The sequence below is a fragment of the Pteropus medius genome, unplaced genomic scaffold, assembly GCF_902729225.1.
Source record: "Pteropus medius unplaced genomic scaffold, Ma_sr-lr_union100, whole genome shotgun sequence".
Taxonomy (NCBI): Eukaryota; Metazoa; Chordata; class Mammalia; order Chiroptera; family Pteropodidae; genus Pteropus; species Pteropus medius.
In genome coordinates, this window is record NW_024354502.1 from 4,122,309 (window position 1) to 4,148,730 (window position 26,422).

Consider the following 26,422-nt stretch of genomic DNA (forward strand, 5'->3'; position numbering starts at 1 on the left):
TGCACAGTATGTAACAAAGTCTTATTTCTGACCCAATCAAAATAGCCTTTTATGAATGCCTGAATGAGCCCTACATTATCTAGAGAGGGCTAAACTGCTGGATCAAGACTTACCAAAAATTCTGTGATTTAACTAAACATACTGTCTCGTAATGAACAGTTTCACACTATACTTTTCAGGCGGGCATGTGACTAGGCTCCATAGAGTTATTCAGGAATCCAGGCTGATGGTGGCTCTCCTATCTTCATTATATAGCTTCTGGGGTCTTCCTACTCATCACCATGCCATTGCGTAGGAAAGGGAGAAAAGGTGTGAAGGAGAGAGCAATGTTTCACAATTCGGTCCTGGAAGTGGCCACATTGTTCCCCTTACAATCTAATGGTGAGAACCTGGCCACATGGTCCCACCTTGCTGCAAAGGAGACTGGGATATGTGGTCCCTGGCCAGCAGCCGCAAGTCAGGTATAACTCTATTACCCTAGAACAAGGGACAGTAAATTATAGCCCAAGGGTCAAATCCTTGAGCCCCTGGGTTTTGTGAACAAAGTTTTACTACAGCACAGCCACACCCTTGTTTACGCATTATCTGTGGCTGCTTTACCTGCTACAGAGGCAGAGCCAAGCAGTTATGACAGACCTTCTGGCCTGCAAAGTCTAAAATATTTACCATCTGGCCCTTTAGAGAAAACATTTGCTATCCCCTTCTCTACAAAAAAAATGGAGAATGGATTCAGGGGACAACTAGCAGCCTACACTTATGAAATTTATCTGGGAAATTATTATAAAGACATAAGGACAAAAATATCTCTTGAAGAATTGTCTGTCATACCAAAAGACTAAAAACAACTTATAAAGGACTGTTCAGTTTTGGACCATGCATACCACAGAATACATGTGACATTTAAAAAGAATGAGGAAGTTCAATATGCACTGATTAGAAAATAGCCAAATATATTAACTTTAAAACATAAAATGCAGAACAGTATGTTTAGAATGTTACCCTTTGTGGAGAGAAAAAAAATTTAATACATAATAACACCTATACGCTTACATGGGCATAAAAAACTCCTCGAAAGATATAAAGAAAACTGAAAACAGAAATTGTTTCTGGGTAGGGAAGTCAGAAAACTGAAGGACAGAATGGAAGGAAGTTTACTTATTTTTCACAATATACCTTTCTAGGTTGTTTGTATTTGTTCAATGTACATGTACCATCTATTTTGAAAATAATTAAAAATTAAACCTAGTAAAACCACATACACAAAAGAGTTTGTCTTTATAACCGACCGCTCTTCTGAAGGACAAAATTTTTCTTAGAAGCCATGTAATATCTTCAATCAGGACTAGTCAGTCCCGTTGACCTGTGAACCACTTTACATTACTGTATTTGCTTCCCTGCTCCACTGTATGTCAGAGTCTGAGATATCTTATTTCTCTAACTTTCATAGTCAACTCACAAAATCTACTTCAGTCCCCTCCTTTTCTTGAGAGTTCCTCTTTCTAAACAGACAGTAATGTCTATGGCTATGCCATCCTGAACGTGCCCAATCCCGTCTGATCTCGGAAGCTAAGCAGGGTCTAAGCAGGGTCAGGCCTGGTTTGTACTTGGATGGGAGACCACCCAGGAATACCAGGTGCTGTAGATGTTAAAAAAAGTAAAATAAAATAAACAGACGGTAATTATCAGTATTTATTCAGTTCTCTCACATCTTGAGTATAAAGAGAATCAAATCTGACCTCAGAGAAAAATTACGCACAGAAAGACAAAAGTAACAGTTTTCAAAGCCAGATAAACTGAAAAAACATTTTGTAAGGGGAACCCACCTTTCCGTTGAAACTTACAGTGATCCAACTCACAAAAGCCAAAGAAAAAGAGGAATCTACTGGTTTATACGACTGGAGAGTTCAAAAGTTGGGGCTGGCTTGAAACAAAGATAGCCGTGGATGCTCAGCAATGCCCGTGGGGCTGTCGCTCTGCTCTCAGCACCGTGGGGCTGCATTCTGCAGTCGGACGCTTCTCCTGAGGCAGCAAGGTACCCGCAGCTGCCCCAAACTCCCAGGCCCCGAGGTTTGCAATCCTGATAGTGAGAGAATTTTTCTCTCTGAACTCGACAGAGCAAACCCAGAGAACACTGTGGCAGGTCATTCTTAGACCTGTCCAGGGGGAGGGTCCACACGTGGCCTAGCTTAGGCTACATGCATTTACCTTTGGGCCACCAGGACTATGTGAAAAGTGCGAGGACAGAAGAATTCCCCAAAGGGCACCGTAGGAGTGTCAGGTAGAAGAAACAACAAATTTCCTCTACTGCTTCCAACAAGTCAAGACTATGAACGCTGGATATTTTAATAGGCTCAAAACCATAAACCTTGTGCCCTACCTGGTTAAAAGCAGAGAGGGTTTTCTATTTTAAGGTAAGGTGACGGGGCAGTTCAAAGTTACATACACACATTGTCTGATTTGTCTGTACTAGACATAATTTTAAATACCAGATGAGAAACCTGCTCATAAATAGCCAAAGTGGGGGCGGGGTGGGAATGCAATTTGTAAATCAGATTGCAATCCTTTGGTCTCTCCAAAACGTTTTGCTCAGGACAAAGTATTTCCGTGATGCAGCTTGCCAAAATGTATCGTCTTCATTTGAGCCACATACTTTTTAAGTCACCATCTGAGACTCAATGGAGATATCTAAGTACAAGGTCTATATTTAGCTCTAAATTAAAAAATAACTTAAGAGTTTGGATTTGTATTCCTCTTACCAAAATTCATTCACTTTCTCCCAGAATCTTCCTGATCAGCTGAACCAAATGGATATGTGGTAATTCCTTAGATTGCTTGATTCTTCAATAAATGATTTCAGTTGTCCCTCCACAGCACGAGGCTAAGGTCAAAAGCTTGAGTATCTTTGCTATATGAAATGACTCATTTTTACAGTAGAATCATGAAGACATGAATGAGAGCTAGTGTTATGTGCCAGTTTAATGTCAAACATCTTTTATTTGGAATTATACGATTAAAGCCAAATTTCCAAAACATCTTCAAGAAGGAAGATTGATAAATGTATTTTAAAGCAATAGTTCTCATCTACAACTGAGATACTCTTGGGTATCTCAGGTCATCAAGAGTGACACAAAATCTTAAAAACAAAATTAAATCAATTTTATTGAAAAAAACAAACAAACATATAAATAGGTCAAATAACACTCAAGCCTGAAAGGGCCGCAATCTTTTTAAAGAACATAATAGTCCAACAAGACTAATACTTATTGCTGATTCAGCTCACAACATCAGCCCTCTTCAAGCAGCAACACAATCACTCGCAAACATCTACGGAGACCTTTTATGGGTATTAGAGATTCACTGAACAGTAAGCCACAGCCCTGCCCTCCAGGAGCTTACAGTGTAGCTGGAGAGAAATGAACGACCAGAACAGACACAATGTTCACACATCTATCACAACAAAAGCAATTACTGGCATAAGTCACCAAATGTTGTGTAACAAATGAGCCATAGGAATATCTCAACAAATATACACCATATCAAGTTTCAACCTGATATCAGAAAACAAAAACAAAAAACATTTTTATTTAGCTGTTTTTTTGTTCACTCATTTTTCAACTGAACTGAATTAAAAGAGGAAAACGTAATTCCAAGCCAAATGTACCGTAACATTTACTGACTCGTTCATGTTTTAGAATTTCTCCACGGTTCTACATCCAGATGTCAAGTTCAGTAGTTTTGACTGCCAAACCGATGTACAAACTCAGACAGCGAGTAGACAGCTCCCCACCCTACTTCTGGATCCATACTGATAAAATCATTCAGGTTCATTTTGGAATCTAAAAAAATACATGAAAGAAATGTCCACTGAAAGCACAATTTTGGTTTAACAACAAGAAAACCACCCAGAAGATCAAAAGTAGAAGAAAATTATTCAATATCACTTCTCTGGTATTCTTGTCGCAAATGTGTAACCTTGATCTAATCATGACAAAACATCACACAAACCCAAACTGAGGGACATTCACGAAATAACTGAACAGTACTCTTCGAAAGTTTAAAAGTTATAAAAGTAAAAAAGAAACTGTTACAGACTCTGAAAGAGACTAAGGAGACATGACAACTAAGTAGCCTGGTCAAAAAAAAAAAATTAGTGGGAAAACTGCAAAATTTAAATTAGGTCTGTAAGTTAATAGCATTATGACAACATTTTGTACCAATTGTATCATTTTCTTGGTTTCAGTAATTATACTACTGGTTTACTAGATACTCAGAATCTAAGTAAAGTATATACAGGAACTCTGTCCTATTTTAGCAAATTCTCTAGAAGTCCAAAATTATTTCAAAAATAAAAAGTTAAATGAAAAAAATGCATAAGTAATCAAACTGCCAATTTATTGGATTCAACTGCCAATTTACAGGAAATTCAGAGGATACAAAAGAGATACGATTAGCAAAATCCAGACTGTTTCTCCCAGCCTCAGTTTCTTCAACAAATAAATTACAAGAAAGAAAAAAAAAAGTTGGACAAGGAATCTATATATTAAAAAGACCACCTCATGACAAAAAAAGCAAGACAATCAGCAAAACCAGAAGTTCTGCCTAAGTCGTTAGAAAGCCGGGATGCAGGATGACCAAGTAACCCAAAATAAAGGAAGATGGGCACCTCCAAGGAGAGATGGAAGCGTCCACCTTGCTTATCTGAGGTCTCTGCCAGCTCCATGTAAGTCAGCAAGTGAGTCAGCTCAATTTTTTAACAAATTGCTAATGGAAACCTCAACTTCTGAAATACGACAGAATTTGTTTTCTAGGACTTTTTAAAAATAAATAGAAAATGATTACTACCTGCAGGCATTCATTACTTAAAAAGATCAATGTATAAAAACAAAAGGAAAATTTAAAAAGTGTTAGAAGATCAATGTGTAACACATGAGTATTTGCCTACACTCTCCCCATGAGGCACTATAACACTTCCATTTATAATACCAGTCCTCGACTCAGAATTGTCAGTGTTACTACAACACATCTGACAGCAGGCAGCTTAGAGGTATGTGCGGGCAAGCAGCAGCCGAGGGCTCGGAAAGAGAAGCAGACAAATCTGGTGTACTCTATAATTCAGCCTAAGACTTGGCAAATGTCTTCAAAAATTGAGTCATCGATAGCTGGCACTGGAGCTGAGTCTTCGGAGCAAGACTATCAGACTGTAAATCTTAACTTCCTTCTTCTCAGGAAAAAAAAGAGGTCCTTTCTTTAAAATACATTAAGTGCTAAATTAAAAATAGTGGTCCTGCAGACAGACCCATGGCCGCCAAAATCATTAAATGTATAGGCTTAATCACAATACACAATATATCGAATGTACTAAATTTTAAGTCAGAAGAGTCAATCCCTGACTGTAAAGTTGCTATTAAAATACCTGAAACATGCATTAACTTAAAGCTTGATGTTTTCTTGAACCGTTTTTGCTTTTTAACCTTTTTTTAAAATAAAATATTACTAATTAGCTAAAAGTAATTCCCACTTAACTTTGGATGTATTCCTTCGATAAATACAGGGCTTAAAGTAATGAATTTACCTTATGAGAGACCATTACAATGTGGTTAAATTATTACATGAGAAACCAGTTACAGTCACCCCACACTTCAGAGCAGATTCCTTTTAGTTTCAATCTCAAGTTCAGGAGGCCCCTGATGAACTACTTACATATGCAGCAAGAAAAGACATCCCCTCCTCATAAAACAAAAACCCTCCTCAAGCACAGCGTGCTGACCCTGCCACTTTCTACAGCAGTGCACCTTAACTTCCACGCACTTCAATTTACACATTTATCAATGGAAAAATAATGCTTGACTCGAGTTACAGTGAGTTAATCAACAGAAAAAGAGGCTAGCACAATATAGCACCTACTGGGTAGTAGTCATCAAAATCCCAAAGAATGACTCGAAGAGCATGAGGGCTGATGAGGTGATGTTTATTGAAACCTACGATGCCCTAGGCTCCGTGTTAGTGCTCATGCTGAAAAGAATGACAGAGAGCTGCCAAGGCACGTGTCCAAGACCACACCCCGCACAGCAGGTGTCTAAGACTGGCAGGCCGACCATGAAGTCCTCTCCTAACCCAGGGGCTGTCCCAACTCCGATGCTGAGCCCAGGGAAGCAGGCTGGTGGACCAGAAAGCAACTCCCACGTAAGTTTTAAAAACTGAGAGCCCTTCACAGAGTCCCTCAAAAACCAGAGTTTGAATCCTCTTTTAGTTCATTCCTTTCACAGACGCCAAATATATTTTTTTCCTTTCTTCCTTGCTGAACTCCGAATGCTTCTGTCCCACCTTTCTGGCACGCTGCACAGCCTACAGAGCACTTTCACACAGACAGGGTCACTCACGTGATGGGATGATCTCACCACGAAATGGCAACGTTGTGAATTACAACCATAAATAATGATTCAACTCGTGTGGATGCCAAACGGTCGTAACAGGGCGAAGAACCCTTTATCTACTCAAATCGCAAAAAATTATTCACTGGACCGATGCCTAAAAGCACATAAACGGGACGAGTGGTACAATAAAACCTGCTGTCGCTCCCTCCTAAGGAGCACTTGGTTCTGAGACAGGGAAATGACGTTTCGTATATCACCATAATGCGCTGGGGATCCTTTTCACCATAACATGAAACCCTACAATGGCAAGGTGCTACTCATCCCTGTCAAACGACACGCACGGGCAGCCTTCCTGAGTCCGGGGTCCCGGGGGCAGCTCCATTCCGCACTCTAGCCAGTGTCGCGGTTCTGCTCCTCCACACCTTTTCTCTCCCGTGAGAGCTCTTGTGCCCCCCAGTCCTGCTCTCTGTGCCTCAATTTCTGAATGTACTAAATACACAGAACTACACTTCCTCGTGCCTCCTCACCACTCGGGGGTTTACCGCAAGAACAATGCGATTTTTGTCCTTGGTTAAGGGAAAAGGCTGATCTGCCCAGGGACCGGAAACCTCTGAGGAGGCACCTTTGGCTCACCTCCAGTTTCAATGCAGGGGTACGATGGAGGAGGCTCTCTCCAGTTCCCACTGGAATCTTTCATGTGAGACCGGTCAGAAGCAAAGTTCTTCAAATATGAATCTGCACGGATCACTCTAAATTTCCTGAAAATAAATCGACATTCGTTTATCTCAGGGAAGTATCGCAGCTCAAATTCTAACTCAGTTGTTATAGAGACTCATTTTCTATGACGTGCACAAAACTACTGCAGGCATTTCTGTACTATTAGTAACACGAAAAAATATGTGCAGTCTTTTTGCCTGTTAAAGAAGCCATGAGAAATGGTCAGAGGAAATCCAAAACTACAAAGGCACAGAGACAGATCTGGTTGCCATGATTTACTCAACTGTGGATCAAGGGCAAAGCGCGTAATTTTCAGGTGCTGCCATGACTGCCCTCTCAATTTTGGTACCACAAGGCGTCCCACTCCATCACCCCAATCCGCACATACCCCCCACAAAACAAGAGCATAAGAGAAACCCCCAAAATGACTAAGAAAATGTTTGGGCTCTTATCACACAAATTTTTAAAAGACTGCCAACCTTTTATACGATGAGCCATCTTTAAAACTTTAAAACATTTTGAATCTTCTGTGTAGCACATCATTCTCAAATATCAACTCAATGGTGATGCCAAGACAAGCGATCTTTACAAAACAAATGCAAAAACAAACACAACAACTATATATATCTGTCAAGCTCTCACTTCAGAAAGTTGAAAAATCCGTCCTGAACTTCCTCACCTTCTAAACTGTGGATGGATGTCTTCATCAGACTTAAAGGCATCTTCCACATAAGCATCAAAAGCACAGGGAAATGGCAAGACAGTATCGAGATCATAAATGAAGCTCTGTCCTCCACTTGAAACATGAAGCAAGACAACATGGTAATCCTAGAAGTAAAAGTTGCTGAAGTTAACCAAGTGACTTCATGATGGTGAATTCCAAGGTGATGTGATATATAATGCATGTATATCACCAAAAATGGATACAAGACTAATACAGCCCTCCTCATCAAAGCAAAATAAAGCAAACAATAAAACTCTGAAAACAGACCAAATGTCCAGTGACGGAGAACAGTTACATAAATAGTAAAAATGTTCATATATATTAAATGTATACCCTTTGACCTAGCAATTTTACCTCTAGGAATCCATCCTCCGTAAAAATGGCCATATACATAGAAAGGTATACATGCAAAGAAAATCTCTGCATCACTGTTTATAATAGCAAAAACTCGGAAACAACCAGAAGTCCACCAAGAGGGGAATGGTTAATAAACCAAATGCAGCCATTTGATGGAATACTACATAGCTGTTAAAAAGATTTTAGTAAATTTATGGGGAAAACAAAATTGTCCATGTTATCTAATTGGATGGAAGAAGAAAACTGCAAAATACACATATTACTTTTTAAAAGCTATATATATAAAAAGATACATGCACACTCAGAAGTACAATATGCATGCATATGAATACCAAGGAAAAGTCTGCAAGATCCTTTAAACTATTAACAAAAGGGACTGTTGAGGTTAGCCTGGAGAAGGGGAAGGACTTTAATTTCCTGTTTTATGCTACATTTGTAATTAAAAGAAAGAAAGTGTTGGTTTTGGTTTTGTTTTTTTTTAAAGTCAGCTAAGCCCTCATCTGCAACCATTAAGGGAGAATGATAGAGTTTCTCCCACAGAGCTCGGTCACAGAGCTCGTGCACGCGCCTGTGTGTGTGTGTGTGTGTGTGTGTGCGCGCGCGCGTGCGCACGCGCACGCCTACTCTCACTCCCAGACACCGGGCACTGCTGGGAGTGATGTCAGGGAGGTTATCACAAGACATGAGGGCATTCTGGTGCTTTGAGTTCCTTAGAAGAAAAACACTGTCACAGAGAACAGCTCTGCGAGATAAAAAGTAGCTCAATCACATTAGTACAACATTCGTAACACCGCCTCACATTTCTAGTTCTTCAAAGCTTACTAAACGCCTTTCTCCAACGTTATCTCATTTGACTCTGTGAGGTGGGAAAGATCATTGAGACTAGCGATGCTGTACTACCAGAGCCTTCGGCTCCAATCCTATCTAAGTAAAACAGAACAGGCATCAGAAACGGATGCGTATTCCCTGTACTCCCTTAACGCATCCCACCCTCCAGTGGCAAGTGAAGAGCAGCTCCCCATGACAGTCCAGTTTCCTCCCCCTGGGCTCATTCTTGTTACTCTCCTCCACCTGCAGCAACCTTCTGTGCCTCTCTCCCACATCCACCACTCAAGCTCTGGCTCCAACGCTTTCTCCTCCAGGAATCTCTTTTTTATATTCTCTCACCCCCTGCCAGAAGTAGTTTCTGCCTTCTCCAAAATCTGTTTCTCTCTTGACATCTTCTAACTCATATGAGTTTTTTGAAGTACATATGCCCTATTATTTGTGGGAAATTGCGTTGTTGAAAATATAGGTACAGAGATGGGGAAGACAGGTCCTTGCCTTCAAGGAGTTCCCGAAGGAGTGGGAAACGCGAGTCAACTGTCGCCGGAAGAACGTGAGGATGGGATGGAACGAAAGAGGCAGGAAAGCATGCGGCGAGGCTCGTTCAACTCTCAGCCCCTTCACTTACCAGCCTCAGTCTCCTCTTTTAGAAATACCTACAGCATTTACCTCAGTGTTACTGGGGAAATTAACAAGATTACGTATGTAAATACTTTTTAAAAAGCCAACCAAGAAACACTGGGAATAGGCCAACAGCCAAGGAGAGTTTCACTGAGGAAGGGCTGCCGTCACTGAATCTCACCCAAAGGAGTGCTTTCCAGAAAGAAGAGACGACTGTGCAAAGACATAAATGATAAATATCCACACCCTTCTAATTAGTTCCGGTTCATATTCCTACATATCAGATGGATAACGAACTCGAAGGAAAGTAGGCCTCGGCTTGGAATTGCTTTCATAGCTCAGATGTGGAGCCAACAAACGCAGATTGAAGCAGCAGCCTGGCTCTGAGTTGGGTTTGGTGCTTGCCCAACTGCCAGGAAAGGCCCAATGGGGCTAGGGGACGGGATGGCCACCGAGAAGTGATCTGCTCCTTGGTGTCCGGTGTCTCTACCCACTCAGGGAGGCCTACCCGTTTCCTACAGCAGCACGGCAGTGCGGCAGATAAACCTGCCAGAGGGTGTGGGGACACCTCCTGCACCAGGATTTCCCACCCTGAGCTGCTGTGAGATGTTGTGTAAGGGGACCACGACCTAAGGTCCTTTCTCTGCATGCTTCCCTAAGACAAGAAGACCACAACTCAAAATCTGCTGAGTGGTTCAGCAATAGGGATGATTTCTAGGGCAGGTGGACAATCTGCAGTGTTGCTAACAATAAGCTAATGCTTCTCGAGCACCAGTACCACATTGTGCCAGATACCAGGATAATGCTTTAAATGCATTATCTCATTTAGGCCTCACAACCCCACTGACCAGAGGAGGACACTGAAAAAAGAAATAACACATCCAGTTCACACAGCCCTCCGGTAAGACTGAAGCCTAACCCACCTGCTTCCCTTGGCCCATGTTCCCAGCCCAGTGCTGCTGGATTTAGGCTTTAATGTTAGAGTAGCAGACAACCTGCTGGTAAAGGAAGCCGGACCGTGAGCTCCACGAAGCCAGGGATCGGTCTATTTTGTGCCTGGCATATAACAGGCACTCAATTAATGTATGTTAAATGAATGAAGCCAATTAAAATGATACCTTATTTTAAATAAGTAACAGAAACTAGATGTTTATGACATTATCATAAACAGAATTTTACTTTATCTTCATGTTTATCAGTATAAACAATTCTGTTCTTCAGGGGACCAGGTTAAGACAAAACACATATGTGTACTAGAAAGGACCCAGGCCTGAGATCCAGTCCTACCATTGGTCAGCTAGATGACCTTGAGCTACTCACTTTGCCTTTCTGGGCTTATTTTTTCACCTGAAAAATGAACATGTTAAAGTAGATCTGTGTTTTTCCAATGCCAGTCATGTTCATTCAGAAGTCTGCTAAAAATACTAATTCCTGAACCCTTCCCTAGATCAACTAAATCAGAAACCTGTATTTTTGACATAGTCTCCAGATAATTCTACTGTGCAGATGGACTATATATTCTTTCCAGTGCTAAATGGATAAGAGTTCAGGAGATCACAAATATATCTTCCACACAGACCATTAAAAGTCCTTCCTGTAATAATTTCAAAACTAAAAGAAAACATGCCTGCTAGTGCTTCCACCTTGGACCAAATAACATCTCTTCTGAAAAGGTCAATTGAGTAATACTTATTATTGCTTTTCTCTACTGCCCTATCATTTCTGCCTTACCAAAACATGAAGACCACTCAGGGACAATGACTAACACATAGGAAGCTGTCTCTCTGTTGACCATCTTACCCAGATGACAGGTCCATCTCCAGGTCTTGCCTGCTGTTTCCAGATAGGTATCTACAAAACACAGTAAATTTCATAAGCCGCGACTTCAGTTAAACCACTACTAAATTCTTTAAAGCAGGACGTGGTTCCATAGTATGGCAGTTAGCACATCGGCTTTACACGCAGAAGGTGCTGGGTTCGCGCCCCAGTGGAGCCACAGTCCATGATCTATGGCCATGTCACCCTGAACAAACCCGATGTCTGATCTCGGAAGCTAAGGAAGCTAAGCAGGGTCGGGCCTGGTTAGTACTTGGACAGGAGACCACCTAGGAAGACCAGGTGCTATAGGCATAAATAATAATAAATTTAAAAAAAAAAATTCTTTAAAGCAATACTTAAATGAAAAAGAAAATATTTACAAGCAACCAACGATCAAAGTGATAGAATGAACGGGTAAGAAGAAATCTAGATCTTTCCACAAATCCTTCCAAGTGTCCTGAACAATGACAGAGCAAAAATGTATTACACGACATTCTCTGGAGAGTAGAAAGAGACCTGAGCTAGCAGTCAGAAAGCTTGGCAGGTTCCAGCCTTCTGTACCACTTAATTATTCATGGGACCTCCCTGACAGCTATAAAACAGAGACAGCTGTCTGAACCTTGCCCATTTCACAGGGTTTCCATTAGGATCCACTGAGGTGATGCTTGCAAAGTGCTTTACAAAATATAAAGGGCTTACTTTTTTAATACTTCACTTAAGTTTACTGTAGTTCTATTTAAACTCCAAAAAACAAAGAAATCTTTACCTCAAAGCTGAGAGTTTGTGCCTCCAACTTAAGCAATTTTAAAAGCTCTAACTTAATATCTAAAGAAAAGGGATTTAATCTATGTGAACATATCATCACATATTTCCTTACCTACAAGTAAAGAACTAAACGCTCCCTAACTCAACCGTGCCCTAGAAGGGAAAAAAAATCTCATTAAAAAACAAGCTTTAAAATGTTGCTATATTTTATAAAGCACATTTTAAAACAGTACTAAACCCTTGCTATATTTAGCTTATAATGTCATCCTAAATTTTTTATTTTCTTTCTGCAATCATTCCCCAACTTACCATCTTCCGCTCATTAGATATGAAGACAGCGTAACATTCTTCTAAAGGATACTGGTCATGGTTTTTGATGTATTCACAGAGCTTCCAAATATTTTCTTCACTGAAATAAAATAATTGTTTACTCAATAAAATTAAGCAAGAATGCTTTGTGTCTTTCAAATTTGAACAAAAGACTGATGACATTCAAAAGTTGGAAGAGACCTTAAACACCATTTTATCCAACTACTGGCTAACATTCAGACCACCTCTAAAACATCTCCAACAAGCTGTTAATCCAACACTATACGGGGCATGGACTCCTCTGCCAACAAAGAGCTCACTACCTCCCCCATCAGTGTTTGTGCATGGAAGCATTTCACAACTGATAAAATGCTACGTCAATATTCTATAAGCTTTGGGTCCAGGGACTTATGATACAGTTGGAATTCTGACTCAGCCATTTATAAGGTATGAAGCTTTGAACATCTTGACCTCTTTGAGTGCCTGCTTTTCTCATCTGTAAAATGGGCATCATCACATCTTATTACAGACACTTGATAAATCTTTGTTAACGTTGATTTCCCGCTCCCCTAAGGAACGGGGCAGAGTGGGTGTTTTGGGAAGGAGGGCTCCTGAGTGGAAAGGACCGGGGCGGTTGTATGTCCGGGAATTCTTCTGGAGGGGCCCCCGTGAATGGGATTCTTTCCTCAAGTCCCTCTGCTAGGGAACAGGTCCTGACTTTTAGAAAGTTCTTTCTCATACTGAACTAAGATATATCTTCCTATACCTCTGCCCAGATGAATCTCTCTCCTGTAGGAGAGGCCTTTAGTTATTTGACACAGTGATCAGAACCACTCAAGTAAAGCATTGCCCAGCACACCAAACCAAACCAGACTGGCCACAATCACACTCCTGCACAGGCAGGCCCAGTCACTGCTGGCCGTACTCACAGCTCAGCCTCTAGGTTCCTTTTCCTAATGAGCCATATGCCTCTGCTCAAAATCAGCTACACCAACACTCTGCTCACACATGTGACTCAATCTGTCGAAGCCTAATTTCCAGGCACACTACCTGAAAATGAAGCAAGGCACGAAGAGCATTGAGGACTGTCACCATTTTATGAAAATACACTTTCAATTTATAAGTCTTGCCCTTGTCTACCTGCCTTGATGCGCCATATAACTAGGCTTAAAGTACCAAAGTTGAGAGTCCGTATTTTTCTGCCATGATTTTGTTTTTCTCTAAAATACCTAGGAAACCTTATGGGAAAAGTGGTGGTAGAAGTAACAATAGGAGATTACTAACTACTTCCATAGGATACGTAGTGTGGAATAACAAGAATGTAGTTTCAATGGGACATATAACATATAGTAGCTAAAATTTAATCTGGATGTTCTAAGACCAAGCTTTAAGGAGACATTTATCTGTCTTGCCTACAGAGTTGACCACAAGGCTCCTGATCTCATGAAGTACAAAGCACTGTGCTAAGTGCTTGGAAGATGTGATAAATTAGAGCTTATGGACTGTGAGAGGAGACATACAGATCCATAAATAAGCATGCATCCAAGAAGGCCATAAAAGATGCATAGAAAAAGCATATAGGAGGGAGTCGTTAATTTTGAGGGATACAGGAAGATGGAGGAGGTACAGGTCAGTGGTTTTTCCTTATTTGTTCCCCTTCTCCCCGTGCCAAGAATGGACATAGAGTTAAGGCAAAAAAGTTCATGAATCTATATGTATCACAAGCACTATTGGTAGGCTGAATATACATGTGGCTTGTACATACTTTGTTATTATTTTTCAAATATGTGTGAATGTTACAGAGTCAAATATTAGAGTTACTGAATTTGTTGTCCCATTTTATATCCATTTCTTTTCAAGAATACAATATCATGTAGGAGGATCTCATGAAACAATGTTAATAAAAAAGAGAGCTTTATATACTTGGAAACATTGGGAGTCAGCTGGAATAGAAAGAGACTCATTTTGATGTTAGTCTCAGCACCCATTAAACTGGTTTTAAAAAGTGAGGAATGATGGTAAGAATGTCCAACCTGTCAGTTGATTATTTTGGCACCAGCAACGCTAACAAAGCAGCTTAAGGGCCAACATTCTGCAAGGGTTCCTGGTGATGGGCTGAGTTCAAGGAGGAACCCTGGCACACAGCAGGTGCTCAGCAAACGATTGAAAAACACAAAACGATTACAACAGGATCAAAAACGCTCTGCAAACCGCACAGTGACACACAAATACTGGCCACCACTATTATCATTAAGCTGGGTCTTAAAAGATAAGTAACATCTGACAGATGCTAACAGAAGTAGAGGCAACATTTATTTCTAGTTAGAAGAACTTGCAGGAGCAAAGGTAATAAGGTGTACCCATCTGATGTGTCCAAACAGGTAAAGCACTGGTCTCAATCAGAGACAATTTTGTCCTCCAGGGGACTTTTGGCAATTTCTGGAGAATTTCTGGTGGTAACAAATGGGGAGAAGACACTATGGGGTCCCTAGTGGGTATAGGCCAAGGAGCTGTTACACATCCTACAACACATAAATCAGCCCCACAACAAAGAATTAACCTGCTCAAGATGTCAACAGAGCCATACCAGGTTGAGACACCCTGGGGTAGAGCAGAGAAGGCAGGCACAAAATGAGGTTTTGGAAGAAGCGATGAAGACCAGAGATCTTAGAGGGCTTGCTATGCTCAGGGGATAGACTTTACTGTCTATGCCTGTATTCCTCGAAATGTGATCGACAAACCAGACTCAAGACTCTTCAACTGTGCTGCTGACACATCCAGACTCCCTGGGGTGGGACCCTACAAGCTGCATGTTTTACAAGCTCCCAGATGATTTTCTGGCACATTCAAATTGAGAATGTCTTTTTTAGCAACGTGAAGCCAGAAAAGTTAAGAACCTGACAGTATACGCGAGAGCTGGGCAGAAAGGCCTGTAAGGAAGGACAGGACCGGGCCCCCCCAGCAGCTAGCCAAGGTCTATGAAGAAACATTCATCTCCTATCATTCTTCCATCAAATCGCTCCACTCAACTGTGCCAGCCTCCTTGTTATTCCTACAATAGTCATGGGATGCTTCGTTCTCAGAGTCTTTGCAGCTGCTGTTCCCCAACGGAAATGCTCTCCCACCAATATCCATGAAGCTCTTGCCCCCTTTTGCTTCAGATGTCCGTTCAAATATGTTTATCAACAATGCCTTCCTAAAATATCCTAATATAAGATAGTAAGTCTCCATCCCTTACCTTGTTTTATTTTTCTCATAGCACTTAACAACACCTAAACATGGTTTACTTGTTTTTGTCTGCTTTCTCCCAACCAAAACATAAGATCCATGAGATCTTACCAGGTACTTTGTTTTGTTCGCAGCTGTATCCCTAGTAGCTAGAATGGTGCATTACATATTCCAAGTGCCTGATAAACATGTATTAAATGAATGAATAAAACAACGAATGGACATTAGGGAGAAGAACAAATAGGATTTTGGTGAGAGGCAGGGCAGAAATAAAGCACAATAGTTAAGCGAGGACTCCGGCATCACAGAGGTCCATTTCAGGACTACCACTTGCTAGATGTGTGAGGCCTCTCTGTGGCTCAGTCTTTTCATTAGTAAAATGAGGGATATGCCAGTAATTGAACGTATCTCTTAGGCATAGGCAGAACAATTGGCACTGGGCCTGACATGCATCAGAGCTAAACAAATGTTAAGCTCTTGGAGGCACTGGTTTGGTGACCTGCTGAAGGAGGAAAAGGTAATATAGATGGCTCTAAGGTTTCTTGTGCAGGAACTTGAAAGTGGGGGAAGAAGTCACTACACAGGCAAGGGAAAGGTAGGTGTGGGAGTGAAAAGGGCCAAGCCAGGAGTGGTGATTCAGCCACAGAGGTGGCCTAGGACAGGGGTCCAAGGGTGGACTCCAGAACCGAACTCTACTCGTAAATCCCCATTCCTTCACTCACAAGCTATGTGGCCTTAGACGAGTTACTTTCACCCCTCTGTGCTTCAGTGTTCTCATCTTTAAAAAGGGGATAATAACCTACCCTCTAGGGTAATTGTGGGGCTTAAATGAATTCGTTTCCATAAACCACACAGTACAATGCTGGGCATACAGCAAGTGCTATGTAAGTGTAACCATTATTATAATGACATGTGGATAAAGATCATGGTTTCTAGTACAAGAGGGTCTTGTACCAATTGGATTCCTGGATGCTATTAACTGGGTGACCTTGGAGAAGTTACTGCAAAATCTCTGGGCCTCCTTTTTCTTCCAAAACTAAAACGACCTTCACATCAGCGTGAAACCATACAGGCTTAGGCAGAGTAATTCCAAAGACTCTTTGCGCTTCGCCCTCTGCCTCCAACTCTCCTTCCTGGACCCCAAGAGCTGAGCTCTGCTGAAAAATGCCCAAGCGAAAAGCGCCAGGCAGAAGTAATGCAATGCCGACCCTATCATTCCTGGAGAATTCTGCCCCACCCCCAACCAAAGACCACGCTCTACTCAGGAGCCGAGGCTGCTGCCATTCCCGCTCCCCCTCCCGCCAAACCGGGAAGCCCGCCAGTCGCGGCCCAGAGAGCCCCGAGGAGGGGCCGGGAGGAGGCGGGGCCCAGCTGCGACGTCGCAGTGGAGCTAGCCACGGAGATGCTGGTGGTTGCTCCCGCGCTCTCTCACCAGTAGCAGCTGTTGTAGACACAGGCGTCCCGTGGGGGGCTGGCCGGCTGGTAGCGGGCGGCAGCGGCGGTGGCGGCAGCGACATCCTCCTCCATGGTGGCTTGGGCCAGGGCACCGGCCTGAGGCGAGCCAAGGGGACCGGCTACGCTGGCGGGCTTCGGGAAAGGAGCGGGCGTACGCCAGTCAGCGCGGGTTCTCGGGGCCGAGTGGGCGGAGCCCGGGGCCTCGGGTGCAGTTCCCAAGGGGTGGGGCCTGGGGGCGGGCAGGCGGAACCTGGGCGGGGCGAGCGGCGCAGGTTGCCGAGGCACGGGGGGCGGGGCTACTGCCCGAGTGGGCGGGCCCAGGACTCGCGGAGCAGGTTTGGGTGGGAGGAGCCTGCGGGATGCGCAGGGCTCGTTCCGAGAGGATGGAGACAGGGCAGAGTGGGCGGATCCGGGGTGAGGTGACCGGCTTGAGTTACTCGTGGACGGAACCCCGCGAGGAGGACTGCGCGCTTCCGGTAAATTCGGCCTGTACCGGTGGGTGGAGCCAGAGGCAGGGCGGTGCTAGCCGCGCGGGTTCCTGGGGGGCGAGGCCGGCAGTGCCGGGGTTGGCGGTCTGCGGAGATCAATCAGCTGGAGGAGAAAAGAAGTCACTGGTTGGCGATCTGGGGAGGAATCAGGGGAGGACTTCGAGTTGGTAAGCCGCCGGACCCTGAATGGTGCTTTGTGACTCTCCTGGAGGCGTCTAAGACCCTTCCTCCTTTCTAGGGCCCGGTTGCCAGCTGTGGAGGAACCAGATGAGATGCGGAAGACTCGGCGTGTGCGAGTGTAATAAGAGAAACGCTTGTGAAAAATGAAGCTTTAGCACTTTGATCCTAGAGTCCACGAAAGCCAGGGAGAAGTGTGTGTGTAGTGAATAATTCCAAATATGTCTGCATCAAGAATGGTCTTAGGGACATCACCCTAAAAGCTCACCATATTGCAACATTTTTAAAAATAGAGAATTGTATATATTGGCTCAGAAAGATCTATGGATTCCTTGATATAGTGAGTAAAAAAATAGTTTTAAAAGTCTACATACTACCCATTGTGTTAATCATATATTTTTATTTGCTGGCAGTCTGGAAGGAGAGAGCCAAATTGTTAAAACAATGTTTACCTCTGGTAAATGAATGGTATGGAGTATTTTCACTTTATGCTTTATAGCCCTCTGAATTGTCTACATTTGCAGTGGACATATACAGCTGATCAGGATACTTCCCATTATACAAACTGAAATTCTTGGTTTATAGGCCATCTACAGTAAGATTTTCTCAATCTCATGAACTCTAATAAAGTCCATAAATCCTAAAGATTTTGAGCATAAGTCCTTGTGTCAGTTATCAATTTATTGCCTCTCAGCTCTGAATACACACTTCTACAGGCTCTATGATACTGAAATTCCTCTAAGCATTTGTCCTTTAAAGTGAGCATGATGTTAAGCCTTTTTTTTTTTTCATTAAAGTGTGTTGAAGAAGATTCCTGCAGTTTCTGGGACCGTGCAAAACTTTGGAGTGTGAATATCCAGTGGGGTCTGCCCCAGCCACAGGCCCAGATGTAATCTGTCTGCTACCTTGCAGCTATAGCTTGGCAATAACCTTTCTGCAGCTTTCTTGACACAGAAACCGGAGCCCAGGGAGGCCTGTAGGCAGCCACCTGCCCATACTCCTGCCCTTCATGGCCTACACAAAGTTACCTGTGGCTTGCAGGCCCACACACTGAGCAGTCTGTCCCTCATCTTTATCAAGTCTCCCCTTCCCTGAGCCCCTCCCTTCCCTCCCAAGGCATTCTGAAAGCCTTCTGCCCCTGCTGGCTCCCAGACTCCCAAGGCATCCCCATACCACTGGTTGATGATAGTGCCCTTCTGCCCACTTCTCTACCTTGCTTAAGGGAAGTTAAATGTCAAGAATTAACTGAGATAAAAATGTAACTATAAGATGTAAAGAAACTACATGGGCTGAGGAAGGATACCCAAGAAGGAAAAATATGAAAGGGATTTGGACCTCATTGGAGATGATGTGGGTTGGTTACCAGATAGCAGAGTTCACTGGTTTACCCAGGCTGGAGGTGATCTGGAGTTGCTGGGCAAACAATAGAGAAGAGGAAGAAGAGAACCAGCACTCTCTGCCATAATGGGCTTCTTTATGCTTTAAACTTTCCCTTATAAGAAGGAATTACTTTTTAAATTGAAAAAATAGATAATATTTTAAAAATTCATATGATTTCATGGTAGAGACCAAAAAAGAATATGGTCTCAAGTGTAGGAAGTGCTTAGAACCAGATCCTGACCTACAGACTGCAATGATCTGGATGAGGAAGAAATAAGAGATTCATTCAAAGAAGCCAATATCCAATAAAATCAAGATGTTAAAAGGCAGGGCTTTGGAGGAGGGACACATAAAGGAAAGTATAAAAAAGGGCCACAAATGTGAAAGGGGAGATTCAGGAAGCCTTCGGTACATAATACATAGGTTTAATAACAAAAAGAGGTTTTATTTTTATTGGGGGAGGGGATATTCGTAATGCTCAATATTAAGAGCTAGAAGAAAAAGGAAGAGGTAATCCAGTTGCTTGGGACCACATGATGTGATGTGATAAGACAACTGAAAGAAAACAAATAGCCAATGGCTATTTCGTTCTATCAAAGAAGATGATTCTCAAGCTGTAAAGTATAAGGAAAATAGCCTTAAGAGGAAATTAAAATCAAGATAAGTTCAGTGATAAAAAGCACCAAATCACTTTAAATGGGTTACAAATATTCAGATCCAAATAAATATATGCCAACATACTGAAAGTGCTTGACATTATGACCCCAAAGCCTTTCTAATAGATCTTTGAGAAAATATGTTGCAGGAGATTACATAAGACTAAATATGAATACTTGCTATCTTGAGTTTCATAAAAGGAAAGCATATGTGTTCCGGACATTATATACCCTGGTGAACTTGATACCTATTCCCAGGATGGTTTGTGACCATGAAGAAAGATGATTACTTAGGGGACTTCAGTGGTTTACCAAAGCCCATTTTATGCCAAATGGGCCTCATATCAAGTTGTTAGAAGAATTAATTGATCGTTAGAATAAGATAATAGCACAAACAATAAAATTTGATTCCAACAAAGCAGCTGGCCCAGTTTTATTAGTCATGACTCGTTACTCGTTCAAAGTCCGGGCAGAAAGGCTATTTATTAGCTCGTTTAACAGGAAGGACAACTGAAGTGTCTCTCACAGTTGGAGGATGAGCTGCAGAAAGCAAGGTCTCATGGAATCAGAAGCAGAACTCATCTCCCAGGCCTTCTTTTCTTCCTGTTTCAGTCTGCTGCTCAGTGCTTGGCTTCGTTCTCAGGTGACCTCACTTCTTGCTGTGTGGAGGATGGCCGCTGGCAGCCCAATATTCATATTTTCCAGGCTTGGTAACCCCAGTGGAAAGAGAAAACCTCTTTTTCCTCATAGCAATCACACAGAGCAACTCGTACCTTTATTTTTTACATTTCTGTACTACTTGAATTTTTTTCGTGTATTTTTAACAACAAATTTTTAAAAATAAAAAAATTTTCTTCTATCAAATTATCAAATTAATATAAAAAGCTGCATGAACAGACTATTGCTCACTTAACTTTTCCCCTACTATTGTATATTAGTTTGTTTTCAAGTCATTCTATTATAAATAAAGCAGCAATCAACATCTTTATACATAAATCTTGATCTGTGACTCTGATTATTCTGTTAGGATGGAGTGCTAGAGGAGGAATTCCTGGGCCAACAGTTTTAAATATTTTCCAGGTCTCTTGATACATGTTGCTATATTGCTTTTAAGAAATGGACCCATATCAGTATCACATTGTTATTTTAAAAAAATACAGGCCAAAAAACTGCCAGTCCCATTGTTAGTTTAATTTGCATATATCTGTTACTACTTTCTTGCACTAAAAGGGATAATTTCAGTAGAAAGCAGTAAGTGATAAGGCAGCAATGTACTATGGGACCTCTGAGGGAGCACAATACTGTTATTACTTATCTTACTTAGAACGGGGTAGAAGAGAGGCAGTATTCCCAGGGCCCTCTGCATGGACCAGCCCATGCCTGTGTTATTAGGGGATGCTGATAAAGAGGGAAAGTCTGGAAAGCGCATCATAAAATCATGACATATCTTCCCAGCTCATTTTCTGTGCCCACAGACCCTCTCTCCTGATCCTCCATCCCCCAGATTTTAAAGGGGTGTCTGTTTCACATGGCCTCTCAACGTTCCTTTTGTCAGTGTCCATTCTAGAAAACCACTGGTAAAATTCCTCTTTCTGACTCGAAGCCTCTATACCAGTCAGAGTTCTTGGTTGCAAACAACAGAAACCATCTCTGGCTAACTTAAACAGGAAATCACGTTGCTGGAAGGAGGGGGAGGAGGGAGGTTGGGTGGGACTTAAGGGAAGCACAGCCAGGTTACACTGATATAATGCTCCAAGAACCCAAGAATCCACTAGTTAGGATGCTACCATCAACGATCCTGCCTCTGTACCCTCTGCTACTGCCACCGTGAATAATCTCTGCCCCTGCATCTTTGGGTCACTCCTTCAAGAGGCAATGAATATCTGAAGTGGGAACAGCCCACGGACTGTGAACTAAGGTCACATGCTTGAGTCCTAGTTGCCAGCTTAACAGGAAAATGAAGTAGCTGTCCCCATAGGCTTTGTATTGAAGGAGGCAGGGCCCTGCCTAACCCAAACCCACACAAAGAGAAAATCTTTCGGATAGGAGAGGTGTCTATTGAAATTCTGAATAGCTAAAAAATGGCAAATGTCAACTCTGATCATCCCCCACCTCCAAGTGATTAATAGTTTTCTCTCTTTTGTGGAAAATCAATGAGATTAGGTATCAAATTTAAGTAACAGATTTATAACATTCCTGAAAGACATCCCTGTAGAAACTGATTTTTACTTTCTAACTTTGTTAGAGTAAGAAGGTAGAAAGGGACCTATCTATGACCTCATCTCAAATGACGTAATGGAATTATGATTAGCTCTTACCTCAGCCCTCTTTTCTGTCGCATTTGGGGTAAAAAACACTTGACCCTCTTTAAGCAGTCAGGAGTTTGGGGAAAGGCCCTCAGTTTCTTCTGCCCCTTCTTTTCTTAAATCAAGTCACTCCAATCTACAAAAGCTAAGACTTTGGAAAAGGGAAGAAGTATCACCTCCCAAAGGCCAATTCCAAACAACTCCGTAAGATTCCTAAGGCTGCTATAACAAATTAACACCAATAGGTGGCTTTAAAAAATTATTCTATCACAGTTCAGGAGGCCAGAAGTCTGGAATCAAGGTGTCAACAGGGATGGCTCCTTCTGGAGGCTGTGAGGGAGAATCTGTTCCATACCTCCTCCTGGCTTCTGGTGGTTTGCTGGCAATCGTTGGTGTTCTGGGCTTATCGATGCATCACTCCGATTTCTGCCTTCATCTTCACATCACCGTCTCCTCTGTGTGTCAAATCTCCTTCTCTTTTCTCCTATGACACCAGTCCACTATAAATCCACAATGATCTCATCTCTAGATCCTTAATTACATTTGCAAAGCCTCTTTTTTCTCAACAAGGCCAATTTACAGGTACCAGAGTTTAGAACTTGGACATGTACTTTTGGAGTACACGAATCAACCCGCTACACCAACCAAAGGCTGAAACAGGTATGGTAATTCTAAATATTGTGGGAGAGAGAATAAAGGAACAGTGAAAACTCTTTGGCTGGCTCTATCTGTTGGTGCTCTGAAATCTCTATTTCTTTGCTTATTTTAAAAGAACTAAACGACTGCTATAATTTCTGTGGAAATCAATTTGGTGATATCTAACAATCACAAACGCATATGTATTTTGAGTAGTTCTTTTTATACATTTTTGTTGAGGTATAATATGCATAAAGGAAAGTGAACATATCAAAAGTGTACACTATGCTACTTTAAATATTGTTCTTTCCTCTTGCATTTATATTGGGTAAATGATCATTTTAAAGCTTTTTCTATTGTAAAATTAATACATATTTAATGCCAAAAAATCGGAAAAATTGAGAAAAGTACAAAAAAACTACACAACAACCATAATATTACCACTCAAAAATTAACCATTCACATTTGTTGTAGTTTCTTCAAGACTTTATCCAACACAAGTATACGCTAACATTTTTTTAAAAACAAAAATGGAACCATATGACACATAATTAAATTAACACAGTTACATCATAATTTTTAACTATACAGCATTTTGACTATATAGCATTCTTAAGAGAGACCCCACTGAAGGACATTTAAGTTTTCAGTTTTTTGACATTGTAAATAATGCTGTGGTAAATATGATGCACACATTTTTGAAAACTTTTTAAAAGGCACAATATAAAATGCAGAATATGTAATAACTTCTGTATCTTAAATGTACATTGAAAGGAATTTCTGCTATTCCCTCCAAACTTGCTTTAGCCATAGCCTTCCTCATCTAAGTGCAGCTTCCTCTTTCCATTAGCTCAAAGAAAAAAAAACGTTGGAGTCATCCCTGACTCCTTTCTCTGATGCCTAAATCCAATTAATAGGCAAATTCAGTTGGCTCTTTCTTCCAAATATAACCATAATTTGACCATTTCTCATTACCTCCATGCTCTCACACTGGTGTGTGTCACTGTCATCTCTTGACCAAATAACTATAGTGACCTCCTAACTAGTGCCAGATATAGCAAATAAAATACAGGACACCCCATAAAAATAAAACAACGAATATTTTTTTAGTATAAGTATGTCCCAAATAGTGCATTCTCCATTCAGCAGCCAGTTGGATTCTTTCAAAAAGTCAGAATAAGTCACTCCTCTGTTCGAAATCCTGTGATGCGTCTTTTCATCTCACTTATAATAAAAAGTAAAAAAATAAAATAACCTTACAGCTGAGGCCAGTAGCCCTGCAGGATCTGCTGCTAGCGGCTTTTTGATTTTATCATCCTCACTGTCCTTTTCTCTGCTTGCAGATCTCTTCTCCCAGATATACCTAACCTCTTTTAGATCTTTGCTTATACTTCTGAGCGAGACCTTCCCTAATTACTGTGTAAAACTGCACACTTCCCTTCTTCTCTACTTTATATTTCTCTGTAGACTTACCATCTTTTAACTAACATTTAGTTTGTCTTTCTCTTTCCACCAGAATTTAAGTTCTATGAGAGCATTTTTGCTTTTCGTTCATTACTTCATTCCCAGTGCTTAGTCTAGGGCCTGGTACATAATAGATGCTCAATAAATATTTAATAACCGTCAAATTAAGGAAATGTAGTTATCCGAATCAATAAATAGGTTTTGTTTCTGTTTCACTAGGACTCTCGCATTCTGATCATTCAGCATGTTATCTGTTTCAAAGTAGTCAAGTAACTGCTGTAATCTTAGAGAAGCCATTTTCTGTAATTCTGATAGTAGCAAATATTCTTAAGTGCAGACGCGGTTCTAAGGTATATTAGAACTTTAGTTATTATTATTATAGTTAACTTAAAGATGAAGAAATTAAAACCTAGCTAGGTGAATAATTGGCTCAAGATCGTATACATGGGACTTTTGGCAGTGTTGGGTACAGAACCTGCGCCCTTACAGTACTCTATCGACTCACTTTTAACTCCCCTTCTGTTTTCTTTTGAACTTGTTTTGGTTAAGCTATCACTAAAAGCCTCTTAAGGATTAAAGTCAAAACTCGACAAAGGCCAATTGCTTATTAGCCCTCCAGTCAAGGACTTGGCATTTTTGCATTTGAATCTTGCACCGGGGGAAGCCGAAGGCAGGTGTCGGGAGGGGCGGGGAGGAGCCGCCAAGGCCCCGCCAGCCAATCAGAGCTGGCGGGAGCCTCCCTTCCCCCTCTGACATCCACGCGCCAAAATTCCAAACGGGACTTTGTGCCGCTACCCGCCATCTCCCTCCGCCGAGCTCAGCGAGCCGGAACTAGATGAGAATATAAGTCAGCGTCCTCGCGCCTCTGATCGCTTCGGTCCTCGACACTGCGGGTGCAGGTTCTCCTCGCCTTCGGCCCGCGCTCCTTCGCTCTACAGCTAGGAGGCAGGTTTCGAGCCCGCCGTTGTAGGCTGACGGCGTGGGCGGGACTTGCAGCGGAGGGATTCCGGGCGCGCGCGCCGAGTCCGCTAGCGCGGGGCTTGTGGCGCCAGAATTCGGAGCGTGGAAGAACCTGAGCGTTTGCAGCGCGGCACTGGCCCCGTCTCCCGCCGCGGACGCGGGGGCCCGGAGCAGGGGAAGATGGTGGTTCTCCGCAGCAGCCTGGAGCTGCACAGCCACTCCGCAGCCTCGGCCACGAGCTCCCTGGACCTGTCCAACGAGTTCCTCAGCTTAGAGCAGATCGGCCGGAGGCGGCTCCGCTCGGCCCGCGCCGCTGAGCAGTCCGCCGTCACTGCGGCCGCCGCGGGCGTGAGTACCGGCCTGGGGCGGGCCCCTAGGGCCGGGCCTGAGGGACTGCTCGCGGCCCTTTGCCCGGGTGGGGCCTGGGGGTGGGCTGCGCGGTCGGGGTGACAGTTGGGGGAGCGGTTGGGAGTATTGTGGAGGACGAGTAAAATGGAAGGCTCCTTAAGATCGGAGCCCGAAGGGGTGTGGGTCGGGTGAAGAGATCGCACTGACTGGAAGAGGGCTGAGCCATTACTACCTACTTTCACACAAGAGGAAGCCGAAGTCCTCTGGAGCTGAAGTGCAGTTGAGGGGCGAGCCTTGGTTTGGGAGGGGCAGCCCCACCCCCCACCTCACATACTTCCCTAACCCATCGCCCAGCTTCCCGCCCTAGGTTCGCATCATTCGAATGCAGTGCACATTTACTGACTGCTGACTATGCATAGTAAAGGTTTTGGGGACCACAGAGATAGAAAGATTCTAATTTGGGTTTCCTGACCTCCATTTACGATCTGGAGACAAGATCGTAAATGGAGGTCAGGAAACCCTTCAGTGACAAGAGTGCAGTGAATAAATACCAGGTTGCATAATGTGGAGGGATGGCGACCAACACTTCATGTACACCCTTTTCACTCAAGCCTCATAACAGCTTCATGAGAGTGGGTAGTTATAATATTTACATTACAGTTGAAGAAACGGACTCAAGAAGGTAACCAGTAAGTGGTAGATCTCAAATGGGAACTTGGATTCTCTGTCTCCAAAACCTTTTCCTTTTTATTATATCATGCTGCAGTTATAAACAGTGTCTATAGCGGAAGTTTCCGGGGGGGTGGAGCAGTAA

The 26,422-nt window shown here is 42.5% G+C and overlaps 2 protein-coding genes, 1 long non-coding RNA gene and 1 pseudogene across 5 annotated transcripts in view; 3 read left to right on the forward strand and 1 right to left on the reverse strand.

The window, feature by feature from the left end:
• The first annotated feature begins 1,515 nt into the window (after nucleotides 1-1,515).
• LOC120595844 (uncharacterized) lies at nucleotides 1,516-1,645 on the forward strand (annotated as a pseudogene).
• Nucleotides 1,646-2,963: 1,318 nt separating this feature from the next.
• On the reverse strand, nucleotides 2,964-17,388 carry NTAQ1 (N-terminal glutamine amidase 1). The gene is made up of 6 exons (XM_039853564.1): nucleotides 17,171-17,388; nucleotides 12,511-12,610; nucleotides 11,419-11,469; nucleotides 7,771-7,919; nucleotides 7,008-7,132; nucleotides 2,964-3,836 (listed from the first exon to the last, which is right to left on the reverse strand). The coding sequence occupies exons 1-6, from the start codon at nucleotides 17,263-17,265 to the stop codon at nucleotides 3,727-3,729; spliced, it is 630 nt and encodes a 209-aa protein (XP_039709498.1). The 5' UTR covers nucleotides 17,266-17,388; the 3' UTR covers nucleotides 2,964-3,726.
• A 299-nt stretch (nucleotides 17,389-17,687) lies between these two features.
• Nucleotides 17,688-18,517, forward strand: LOC120595450 (uncharacterized). The gene is made up of 2 exons (XR_005650829.1): nucleotides 17,688-17,848; nucleotides 17,920-18,517. It is a non-coding gene; the product is annotated as an uncharacterized LOC120595450 (long non-coding RNA).
• A 6,645-nt stretch (nucleotides 18,518-25,162) lies between these two features.
• ATAD2 (ATPase family AAA domain containing 2) overlaps nucleotides 25,163-26,422 on the forward strand; it is a 55,982-nt gene continuing 54,722 nt past the window's right edge. Inside the window, exon 1 of one of the 3 annotated variants that reach the window (XM_039853858.1) lies at nucleotides 25,163-25,608. In XM_039853858.1, the coding sequence (XP_039709792.1) occupies nucleotides 25,441-25,608 (168 nt within the window). In that variant the 5' untranslated portion in view covers nucleotides 25,163-25,440. The remainder of the gene's footprint in view (nucleotides 25,609-26,422) is intronic. The other 2 variants (XM_039853856.1, XM_039853857.1) reach the window with 2 other exon arrangements.